Source organism: Barbatula barbatula (genome assembly GCF_947034865.1).
Source record: "Barbatula barbatula genome assembly, chromosome: 8".
NCBI classification, from domain to species: domain Eukaryota; kingdom Metazoa; phylum Chordata; class Actinopteri; order Cypriniformes; family Nemacheilidae; genus Barbatula; species Barbatula barbatula.
In genome coordinates, this window is record NC_136771.1 from 22,519,885 (window position 1) to 22,531,673 (window position 11,789).

The 11,789-nt window shown below is 39.0% G+C and overlaps 2 protein-coding genes across 5 annotated transcripts; one reads left to right on the forward strand and one right to left on the reverse strand.

Annotated features, from left to right (window-relative positions):
• Positions 1–761: 761 nt before the first annotated feature.
• percc1 (proline and glutamate rich with coiled coil 1) lies at positions 762–6,578 on the reverse strand. Of its 3 annotated transcripts, none has more exons than XM_079462516.1 (2): positions 6,332–6,578; positions 762–1,916 (listed from the first exon to the last, which is right to left on the reverse strand). In XM_079462516.1, exon 2 carries the CDS (start codon positions 1,913–1,915, stop codon positions 1,151–1,153), a length of 765 nt encoding a protein of 254 aa, XP_079318642.1. In that variant the 5' UTR covers position 1,916; positions 6,332–6,578; the 3' UTR covers positions 762–1,150. The 3 variants fall into 3 exon arrangements, with proteins under 3 accessions (XP_079318642.1, XP_079318641.1, XP_079318643.1); XM_079462515.1 differs by lacking the exon at positions 6,332–6,578 and adding an exon at positions 5,208–5,568; XM_079462517.1 differs by lacking the exon at positions 6,332–6,578 and adding an exon at positions 3,119–3,232.
• Positions 5,349–11,784, forward strand: pgap6 (post-glycosylphosphatidylinositol attachment to proteins 6). Of its 2 annotated transcripts, none has more exons than XM_079462514.1 (13): positions 5,349–5,448; positions 6,321–6,498; positions 6,685–6,895; positions 6,979–7,109; positions 7,583–7,842; positions 7,935–8,251; positions 8,337–8,430; positions 8,520–8,637; positions 8,865–9,004; positions 9,075–9,253; positions 9,408–9,554; positions 9,951–10,067; positions 10,686–11,784. In XM_079462514.1, the coding sequence occupies exons 2-13, from the start codon at positions 6,470–6,472 to the stop codon at positions 10,983–10,985; spliced, it is 2,043 nt and encodes a 680-aa protein (XP_079318640.1). In that variant the 5' UTR covers positions 5,349–5,448; positions 6,321–6,469; the 3' UTR covers positions 10,986–11,784. The 2 variants fall into 2 exon arrangements, with proteins under 2 accessions (XP_079318640.1, XP_079318639.1); XM_079462513.1 differs by lacking the exon at positions 5,349–5,448 and adding an exon at positions 5,944–6,133.
• Positions 11,785–11,789: the final 5 nt, after the last annotated feature.

The window sequence follows — 11,789 nt, forward strand, 5'->3', positions numbered from 1 at the left end:
ATGCAATGCATATTCATAATGTAATTGTGTGCCTACAATGTAGAGAGATAGTTATGCATTTTAAGATTTAACGATTTAATAACAATTGTGTTTGAATTAGCAATGATCAACCACAAGTCTTTGTCACGTGACTTGCTGTGTAAACTGTTGAGTTTTCTCCCGTACACGTAAGCACTCAGAGATGAAGATGTGCAATGAAGAAGTAGCTTTTCAGTTGCTTTTCTGCAAATATGTTTGTTACCCTGGGGTATTGTAACTTAAGCCCTTAAGCAAAAGCAAATGTAGACTTAAGCAAATCTCAAGACCACACGTTTAAAATACACAGTCTTCATGACTCTATTGTATTTTAATCTACGCTTTAAGAGTTCAAACGCATATTTCTTTTGTGTATATGGACAGCATGCAACTATTGAAGATGATAAGTTATGTGTGTGCATGTGTGAGTATAGGCTGCTTTAGGGAAGATGAGTAGGCTATCACAGAGAGATGTGTCAAAACCAGGTTGGTTTACCAATGTTCCTGTTTTTAAAGGCAATGAATAAACAAATTTGTAAAATAAAGATTAAGAGAACACCGTTGACCAAAATATGTAGGGCTGTGAAACGATTCATCGCATCACTAAAAGTTTGTGTTTACATATTATATGTCTGTGTACTGTGCATACTAATTTTGTATTTATCAATTCAATCATGCAAATTTGAATATTTGATATACATTATATATAGGCCCCATAAATAAAAACATGTAAATATTTTCCTATTATGTAAACATAAACTTTTATTCTGGATGCAATTGCTCACCGCAAGCTCTATCTTATAGTTTTTCAGCACGTTCGTTTTATTACACAAAAAAAAATATTAACAATTTTGTATCCAGAATACAAACATCAAACTGAAGCAAGAAATGAACAAATAAAAAGATAAACATTGAGATATATTGCTAAAACAAATGAAAGCATCCACCAGTGGATGCGACAAAACACAATATTTATACATTCTCAAAAAACAGTGATGGTAATAAAAACATTTTTGCTTCTAATAATGGTTTGCTTGGACAATCTTTAATGATTATTGTGGTTATCGGACAACAAGATACTATGAACAATAGGATTGCTTTGGAGTGCATGGGACCGTTTGTGTTCAGATGTATACTATAGCAGCTGGAAGTCACAGTTGAATTCACTGGTATCTTTATCAATGGCCCAGTGAGCAAGTAAATCACTAAAATCTGGGGTGCTCGGGCTACTGAGAGTCCCTGGAGTGCAAGAGCTGGTCATGGTGCAAACATTAGTATTATTGTACATGCTCAATGAAGAATTGTTGTGAATGGAGCTCTCTGACGTGATGGCCATACCGAATGAGTTCTCCTGCCTGTTTGTATCACTAAACACATGGTGTGAGAGAGGCTCTGTCCAGAAGCTGATTGGCAGGTGACGTTGGCTCATCGGTAGACCACGCCCCTTCCTTTGAGCATCTTGAAAGAGCTCTGCAAGGGGCCCCAGTGGCTCAGGCTCCTCCCCCTTCCCTGATGATGCAACTTTGATGAAGTCAGCATAGTAGCGCTGACGGCCCCCCACTTTGGAACACGGCGTCTCGGCATAAATGTCGCAGGTATCGGGGTCTTGGCTCCGGCCAAAGTAGCGTTGGACATCGTTGCTGATGAGCTCGGCGAACTGCAGCAGCTGATTGGTCATCTCAGAGATATGGGGGGTGGGGTCAAAACTCCAAGGCTCCTCTTCGTGAGACACAATGGAGACTACATCCTCGTCATCTTCCAAACTGTCTTCGCCCTCCTGCCTCAGCTCCTCTTCGTACTCGTCCTCGGTCTCCTTCTCATCCTCCACAGAAAGGAAGCAAGCCTGCAGAGGTCTCGCTAAAACGAAATGACTCAGCGGTCTGATCACGCTTGCTGCCATGCTATAAAGATAAAGAAAAAAGATATTGGCTCAATAGTGGCCGTGATGGAAATCTGCTATTAAACAGCCAATCAAGGGAATGTTTGCTCCAAACAACAATTAGAAATACAAAACAATCCACGAAACAGCTGGACAACAAGTAGCACACGAAATACACAGCCATTGTTTTAAATGATAGCCCAATGTTTGAATTAAAACCACCATACGAACCAACAAACGACCGCACAAACTTGAGAAAACAGCAAAAACCTGTATCAATGTAAAGCTGCATTATAGGAAAATAGCCAATACAATTTGCCAAAGCAAATTATGTGTTATCATTACATATCCATCATATTTTCTGTTTAAAAAACAAGTGTAAAAAAATAGAATTAGTCCGTTTTTGGCCATTGATCCTTTTGGACACAAATAAATATATTTATCAATATATAAAATATATAAAAATATATTTTTTTGTGTTCATCAGAACAAATAAATGGATACAGATTTTATAACTCGAAGGTGAGTAAATGGTGACATTTTTTCTTGTTTTTGGCTTTGGCCAATGTTTGATGGGGTTTGTTAAAAGAAGAAAGAAAGAAAGAAAGAAAGAAAGAAAGAAAGAAAGAAAGAAGGAAAAAAAGAAAGAAATAAGGAATGAAAGAGAGAAAGAAAGAAATAAGGAAAGAAAGAAAGAAAGAAAGAAAGAAGGAAAGAAAAAAAGAAAGAAAGAAAGAAGGAACGAAGGAAAGAAAGAAAGAAGGAATGAAAGAAAGAGAGAAAGAAAGAAATAAGGAAAGAAAGAAAGAAAGAAGGAAAGAAAGAAAAAAGAAAGAAAGAAGGAATGAAGGAAAGAAAGAACGAAAGAGAGAAAGAAGGAAAGAAAGAAAGAAAGAAAGAGAGAAAGAAGGAAAGAAAGAAGGAAGGAATGAAGGAAAGAAAGAAAGAAGGAAAGAAAGAAGGAAAGAAAAAAGAAAGAAGGAAAGAAAAAAGAAAGAAGGAAGGAAGGAATGAAGGAAAGAAAGAAAGAAAGAGAAAAAGAGAGAAAGAAAGAAAGAAAGAAAGAAAGAAAGAAAGAAAGAAAGAAAGAAAGAAAGAAAGAAAGAAAGAAAGAAAGAAAGAAAGAAAGAAAGAAAGAAAGAAAGAAAGAAGGAAAGAAAGAAAGAAAGAGAAAAAGAAAGAAAAGTGATCAATCTTGTAATGCATCATTTGTGAGTCTCTTACCGTATGGATGATGTGGCTTCTGAATTTGCGCTCTCCGTTTCGCGTTATGGGCATTTCTCGGTTCGGTCATTTATACCCATCGCTTCAGGTGAGTCTGTTTTCCGAGCAAATATTTACACGCACGTCTGTAATTGTGTTCTGGTTAAACAGACCATGAGTTTGTCTTGGCGCCCGGCAACCGGAGAGTGGAACGGAAACAGGCGCAAAGCGGCGGCCGCTATAACGCCGCGTCTGCCGGGGGACGCTCAAGTGTCCCGACTAACACACACATGTACAGAGACACGCATGCAAACAGTCCGAGACTACAGAGCTTATCTCGTACAGGGTGGGCACTTAAGGGTAAACCTAAAAGGGCGTGAAATCGCATCTTACGCTGTTTTGAGTTCTGAATGAGCCCCTTTATAAAACCCCATTAAAAAGACAAGCAAGGCAAATTATGTTATCCTACCTGTGCGTGGTGGTGTTAGACCTTGTATATACAATTTATATGAGGTCAAAGTATGTTTCTTTTCAAATGCACAACAATATAATATACAACAATATCTGATGTTGCTTAAAAGGCTAATATAATAAGTCACAAAAGGTTTGATGTCAAATGTTTGGGCATATAAATTAAATTTTTGCTTTAGTGAAGCGTTTATCTTTTCGTCCAAAGGCTTATGCTTAAAAATACAAAAGGGAAACACATATGAATTGTGCAAACTTATGTGCCATCTTGCCAGGTAAACAGTTTTTGAAAGTATATAGATAGGAGGTGGCAAAAAAGCAAGCGTGTGTGTGTGTGTGTGTGTGTGTAGTGCATGGGTTAAATAAGAGTCGGGCAGGGCAATATAGGCCCTAATGACCAGAGTGTAGCATCTGGACTAACATATGTTAGAGAACAAGAACACTTAACAAGTCCTGGTCTGTGAGGGAGCATGTAATGGTTTAACTATCCATGAACCACATACAATACTACATCAGAAAAATCCTGCAGTAAATAAAATAAATTATTAAATCTTAACAATGTTGCATAAGGAGTTGTTTAATAAAAAGCACTGTTGTTTATTTGCAAGAATAAAGCAGTGAGTTTTAGTTTTAAGAATTGTTTGGGGATCCTTTTCCTAATATTTCATACATTTTGGGTAAACTAGGTCTTTTAAGAAAAAAAACCAAAAACATATATAAAGGTAAAAATCTGATACGGTGAACAATATATCGAATTACAATTAATCAATTTATAATTACATTTAGCATTTAAAAAATCTATAATAAAGACTACAGGGCTGGTTGCATGCTTAGACTAGTCGTACATTTTTTGAGACTATTTGTGACCCTGGACAAAAAAACTTAAAAAAAAAGTTTTACCCACAATCTGAAAGCGGAATAATAAAGCTTTCTACTGATGTATGGGTTGCTATATGACTATAAACGGAATCTGAGAGTGAGAAAAAACTGAGAAAATTGCCTTTCAAGTTGTTAATCAGAAGCACTGTAGGCCATCCACTCACAAAAATAAAGTTTTTATATATTTAGGGTAGGAAAATTACAAAATATCTTCCTGGAACATGATCTTTACTTAATATGCTAATGATTCTTGGCATGAAAGAAAAATCTATCATTTTGACCATAAAATCTCCTTTTGGCTTTTACCTTAAATGCTCCAGTGCGACTTAAGAATGGTTTTGTGATCCACGGGTCACATTTGTTAAGACACAGTCTTAACTTAGTGGCCATGTTTATGCAACTGGCCCCTGCTTTGGATTCCCCTTTTTAAAGTAATATCTCAAAGGTTTGTTTTAATCTCATTTATAAAGAAAGTTTGCCACAAAGTTAGAGCTATCTACAATGACACACGATTTGGCTATAAAAATAATTATTGAAGTAAAAATCAAACAACAGAAGTGGTATGTTAATTTCCTGTACAGCTTTTAAGTAAAGCGACCACAAAATGTATTTTTGCACAATAGACATTTGTAGAACAAACACTCTTTAAGAAAACGGATAACTCATATTTATTTAAAATACATATTTTTATGTAATTGCTACATTTTTGTTGTGTCTTAATGACAGCTGTGTCACGTAACTTTCTACATTTATAGAAAGGTACCTTAAGTACGTTGTAGCTATTGACCAGAAGATGACAGTGTATTGGCCCTTTTCACATGACGTCACGCCTCTTCCGTTCTGCATCGAAGCAGGGGATGGTAACTTCCGCTAACGAATGTAGTTTACCAATCCCATGCGCAGCTGCCATAAATACAGCTAGATGACAAGTTGCTAACGACAAGATCAAAAGCTAAATAAAAGATAGAAATTCTTTGATTAACAGTACCCGTTTGATAATGATGGTAAGTGTTTTGTTTTCTTTTTGCGTTAGCAAAGATGCTAGAATAAGCGTCAATCAACAACGTTACTAAATAATGACATGCCTGAAACTTAACACAATAATGATCTTATGGTCTTGACCAGTAACTGTTGCAAAACGGAAGTTCTTTTTTTGCTAAACGGAAGTTACGATACACTGCTTTGCGAAAATGGCGTCCTTGTGAAAAGTGCCTGTTGACACCGTATGTCGTCTTCTCCTTATCACTGTAAATCACCTGAAGTCTGAATGTTTGGAATCACAAACCTCGCTAGTCTTAGGAATAAAACATGGCTTTTGATTAAAACGTAATTTTACTTCCTTCAAAAAGACCTAATGCAAAGGCAAAACTGTCGTTATATCTTTCTCACTTGGTTTGGCGGCCTCTGTCGTATATCAAGAGTCCTTTTTTCCCGATTACTTAATATTCATGAGGTTTAACTGCGATCCAATCCGCTGGCTGAACGTCATGGTATATGATTCATATTCATGACGCAAGAACTGGACGCAGTCACGTAATCTTGAACCAGGAAGTGATGCGTGTTCGAACTCTTCTTGATATTTTGAAACGCACAACAATGGGCTGACAAGAGACATTTTACACTGAAACATGGAAAAGCATTTTGCACTTTGCCTTTTACTTTATGCCATCGCTGGCTGTTCATCCGACGGTGAGTTCGTGTCTTTGAAGCGTTCGAGCGATCCGACGCCGGTTGTGTCGCTAACGTAATGTGTCGCCTGTTTTCTTAAACGTATTTAAGGTCAAACATGTTATTAAAGGGTTAAATGTAGCCGGGCACACACGTTGTGGTTGTTTGTTTACCTCTGACGTTTCGTGATGTCATTTTCTGCCCCTAGACGTAACTTACTTAAACGGGGTTTACTCTAAAACGCCCCAGAAGTTGTCCAAATACAGCTGGTTCGGAAACGTTCGGCTCCATCACTTCAGGGTCCCGGAGGACACGGTGCTCGCCCGGTGGCTGCTCACGGTCACGAGGGGGTCCGTGATGAACTGCGGCAACCAGGACATTACTGTGTATGCATACATTTCATTCACTTCCGTGGTGTATCGTTTATGTGGATATGTGATGCCGTCAATTAATCCTCTGTTGGCATAGTAACCATACTACTGTATATCAAAGGCAGACTGAAGATAGTGGACAGTAAAGTCGAATTCACATAAATTTGCATTGATTTTTGTCAATCTAATCCGAATCACAAGGCACTTTAGGTCAGGAGCGCCACCGGTCATCAACCCCATCAACACAGAGTTCCCGAACTCAACGTCAGTCGCTCTCGCCCACAACATCACACTGACTGTTCCAAGTGGACAGAGCAGTAATGCAACACTGTTCAATGTGACCCACCCCAAGCCTGGCGACTGGTTCCTGGCCGCTCACATGCCCAAGGATGACGGCAAGATCGAGCAGCAGGTTCACGTTTATCTTTTTTTGTTTAAACGGCGAATGCTTTTCTTCCAAAGAATAGAAGAGCGACGTGTGTTTTTCTGTTGTAGGGATTGCCGTCTTGCTCGTATTTGTTTCAGCCACAGATGTTTGTGAGGAGAGCGGCTGACCTGCCAGTCCTGACTCACAACATTCCTCTCCATCAAACGCTAAAAGCAGACGAAGCATCAGCTCTGTTTAAGTATGTGCTATTGTGTGTTAAAAAGATTGCGCTCTTTATAATGTCATTGTTGGTTTCTTACGCACATTGTCTTTGTTAGACATTACTGTTATTGCTACTTAAAGGCATGCACAGAATGTGTCTGCAGAAAGTTGTAAAGACACTCTTCACTTGCAGACAAGATCTATAAATAAGATACAGTTGTATGCATTGCGAGTATAAATAGTGGTGCTGCTTGTAATTTATGAAGCCATACAAAAAGTTTTATTTGAAAAGGATATTTTGCTTTTGTAATTTCTGTTGAAAATGCCAACTATTTCTATTAGTCTTAAAACGTGTTTCATTTCTTCATTCAAAATACTAATACCGTAGTTACTAATATTGTAGCTGTGACCACTTTTTTTTATTTTAAATAACTGCGAAGAGGTGTCACTGTGTGGTGTGTGTTTGCTTTATTCTTTTATTGTTAAAATGCAATGCGTTTTTCTTTTTAGGGTTTTTGTCCCAGAGTTCTCCTCCAAACTGGATGTTTTCATCCGGAACATCTCTTCGAAGGGAAATGATGCCGCGCTCTCGATCACCCTCGGCGTCAGCACTTTAAGGCCCGGCTCTGTAGTGACAGTGAACTGTTCACATTTAGAGCCCTGCTCTTCATCACTCTCCACCCCTCCGTGGAACACCTGGGTGCTAGTTGCGATCAAGACCAGTCAACTTAACACCACAGTGGATTTCATCATTTCCGCCAATGTCATAGGTCATCTACCACTTCTGTTTCCCTCAGTAGCTGTTTGCCTGTCTTGCGCCACTCACATTCTTTAAATTCCATGTTTCCTCGTTTTCATACAGTGGGTTGCAAACCTTTAAGCGTCTCTTTGGATTTCAACACCTCGGCATTCATTTTCCCCCGAAGCAACAGCTCCGTTGCCCCCGGCAACGCATCTCTTTCTGTGACGGACCAGCAGGGACAGCCTGGTAACAGTTCCGACCCTGTGTGCATGAGGAGCCCGACCGTATTCAGAGACGAACAGGATGTGCTTTCACTACGCTTCATAGTATCCAGCAACCTGAGTGTGACCTCTGACCTCCCGACCGTCCTCACACTGGATCTGGACTCTCCCACAGACAGCGGGGGTACATTTGTCGTACAGCTCCTTTTGAACTCTGTAAGCATCCACGTGTATATTATAAATGACATGTTTACGTTATATATAGTGCTGGCATACTTAATTTGTCATGTGATTGTGACAGAGTGCTCTGATTGGTGGATTTGGAAGCGTCAATGCATGCCTGACACCTGCAGCTCCCGTAATTAATGTCAACACTAGCAAACAATGCTATACAGGTTAGCCATATGTGAGCAATCAGGTATTATGCTTCATGTCTTGCGTGACTCATTTGACATGCATGTTCTGTGTGTGTGTGCGCCTCTAGCGTTCGCACAGGGATATTCTCTGAGCGTGAGCAAAAAAGAATCACGTGTGCAGTTGAGAATTCCTTTTCCAGAGGCTGCGATGTGGTACCTCAGCCTGCAGACGCTCTGCAATGACAGGTCAGTATAGGGTATATTGTTTAAACGCGTCCCATAGAGCACAACATTAAACACCTACTGCATTAACAGACACGAGGTCTTACTTTGCACATTTTTGCCAAGTTTATAGTTTACTGAAACTAAAGAAATTCATTTAAATCTGGTCAAATATAAGTACATGGTGTTCTGTAGCTGTTTTGCCGTTGCTTTATATCTATGTGTTATATACCATAATATTTTCCTTCCAGTGTTGACTGCACAAATGCATCAGCCGTGGTCAGTGTATCTGTGAGCATCACCGCTTGCATCGAGGACTGCGGGCCGTACGGAGAGTGCAGACTTCTGCGCACAAACGGTTACCTCTATGCCGCGTGTGTGTGCAAAGCTGGTAAACACGCACTCAGAGAAAGTAAACACATTATAGTCTGAATTGGCTCTTACTGGATTTCTGATGGCAGGTTGGCAGGGATGGAGCTGTACGGATGGCTCGACTGCGCAGTCGTTCTCTCGTCAGATGGCTGCAGCTCTGCTCCTCACACTCAGTAACCTCTTCTTCATTCCACCCATCATTGTGGCGCTTCATAGAGGCTATCACACTGAGGCCGCTGTATACTTCTTTACCATGTTCTTCTCAACGGTAAGAGAACAACATTCTCTTGTTTGTATTGTCTTTCAGCTGCTCTTTATAAAAATAGTCAAAAATGTTTGTTGTCAACAGAAATGAATACAAATGTGCCTTAACATTTATAATCCTATATATGCGGTATACCTAACCAAGTGTGTGTTTGTAGTTTTATCATGCATGTGACCAGCCCGGTGTGACCGTCATGTGTATCATGGACTACGACACTCTCCAGTTCTGTGATTTCTTGGGTTCTGTTGTGTCAGTGTGGGTCACCATCCTGTGCATGGCACGACTCCTGGAGCCGGTCAAATATGTGAGTACAGCGCTATAGTTTTCCATGAGATCGGCAACTATGAATCTATTGGTATGAGCTTTAAATAGCATGTCAAACAAGATTTTCCTGTTCTTTAAGAAAATCATCTCTGCATGTTTCTGTACTTGATGTATGTTTGTTGGGTAGCAACCCTTCACAAGGTCACAAAGCTATTTTTACTGACCCTGTTGATAAGCAAGCACTTGGAAATCCTTCACTATCAGATTGTAACATGCTGAAATTCAGTAAAGCTCGCCAGCTGAATAGCAACGCAGTAGTAATAGCGAAGTAGTGGTTTGCAACAATTGCATTTCTTTCAGAGATGTTCAAAGCTATTTATATACTACAGTGTTATTATGATTTTTTTATTATTTGGATATTTTTCTTGCATTTTAGATGTTGTTTATGGGGGGCACTCTTGTCATTTCCATGGCGATGCAGTTGGATCGCAGGGGGCTGTGGAACCTGTTAGGCCCCGTCATCTTTTCGTTGGTCATCATGGTCACTGCCTGGGTAAGCTTGGCTTTAACACTACTTATAAATCACTATTTATTATTTTAATCTATTCGTTGCCATGAAATGATAAGGTTTTATCTACACCCTGAGCATTTTTGAGATATTAAGCTTGAACGTTTTTCCTCTTGACTTTGGGAATAAAAAGGTTATGTGTCTACAAAGTCCCATAATGTTCACAACATGAATGTAAATAAGTTGTTGCAGAATATATGTGAATTACTCAGTTTTACTTAAATGTCAGATTGAAACTTAAAAATTCCAGAGCGACATACTGTATCGTCAGACTGTGTTTGATGTTTTTTGACTTTGTATGTCATTTAAAACCTTCATGTGTCATTTTAAATATTGAAGTTTTGATACCCCAAAGAATAATGTCCTGATGCAAAAATCTTGATTTGAGTTGTTTAAATGTCACAGAAATGTGTTGATGAAAAGCTTTCCTGTACCTTAACCCGAGAAGCATCTCACTAGCAACGTTAAAGTCATGGGCTCAAATTCTAGAAATTGCACAAAGTTTTAACAATGTATTGCTTGAATTCACTTCAAGTCGCTTTGGAAAAAGGCATCTGCCTTATGCATACATTTATAAAGCAATCGATTTCTGTTCCTTAACAGATCTATCGAAGTGTGAAACGTCACCACTGTTACCCGCCGTCATGGCGTCGCTGGGTCTTGTTCTTACTGCCGGGCATCGTGTCTGCAGTTATTGGAGTCTGCGTGTACGTCTTCGCACAGACCGACATTAACTACTTCTACACTCATTCCATATGGCACGTGATGGTAGCGACAAGCGTGGTCTTCCTCCTGCCGCCCCGTGAAAAACACGTCCCACCCTGGGGCTGGACACACAAAATCTGCGGGTATAAGTTATGTAAAAATGAGAAAGAAGAGCTTTACACTGTCACCGGAACGTAATATTTGCACAAACCTTACATTGCAGTTTTATCTTTAAAAATCTAATCAAGCTTTAACTGGAATATTGTGTGTCACAATAGCCATTTTATATTTGCAAAGGTAAACCGGTGAATGTCAATGAATGATTCTGTTTACTCCGTGAAGCACTTTTTTTAAGATCAAGAAATTCACTTTGTAAGAGAAAGTGAATAAATGAGAAAGCCGTCTTGCTTTTGGACGGAAATTACTTTGCAGTTATCCATTTTTATTTAGCACTTTCTTCATTTGATACTGCTAAGGAAGATTTGTCGGGCATTGTGAACTGTTCTTATACACTAACCTTATGTTTGCTTGTGTCAAAGCAGTTCCTGTATTTTATTTTAGGAGCCAAACTTGTTTCATGATTTTATCAGGAACGTTTTTCGCAGGAATGTTTAAATACCTCCCACATGTACACTGAAACCCTTGATGTTTACGATGAAATGTTATTTGTATTTGAATCATGGAAAATATTGTCTTGTGTCTGACAATTAAAAAAAGATTATGATTTATAAGTTCAGTGCACCACTCCAGCACTTCTACTGTTATGATTGTTTCGTTTTGTTGACATATATTCTTTTATCCTAACAGTCCTCCTTTGTATTTGTGTCGAATGGCAGGCCTTCCACATTTATGCACATGTATTTGAGGTGGAATCACAAGAATATCTATTTATGTTGATGAAGGTTGTTCATCTTTTGTAGTTGTTCTCTACTTTTTCTTATATCAAATGTTCTCGAATATATGCTAATAAAGGAAAAAGACAACTATAGCAAGACTTATTCT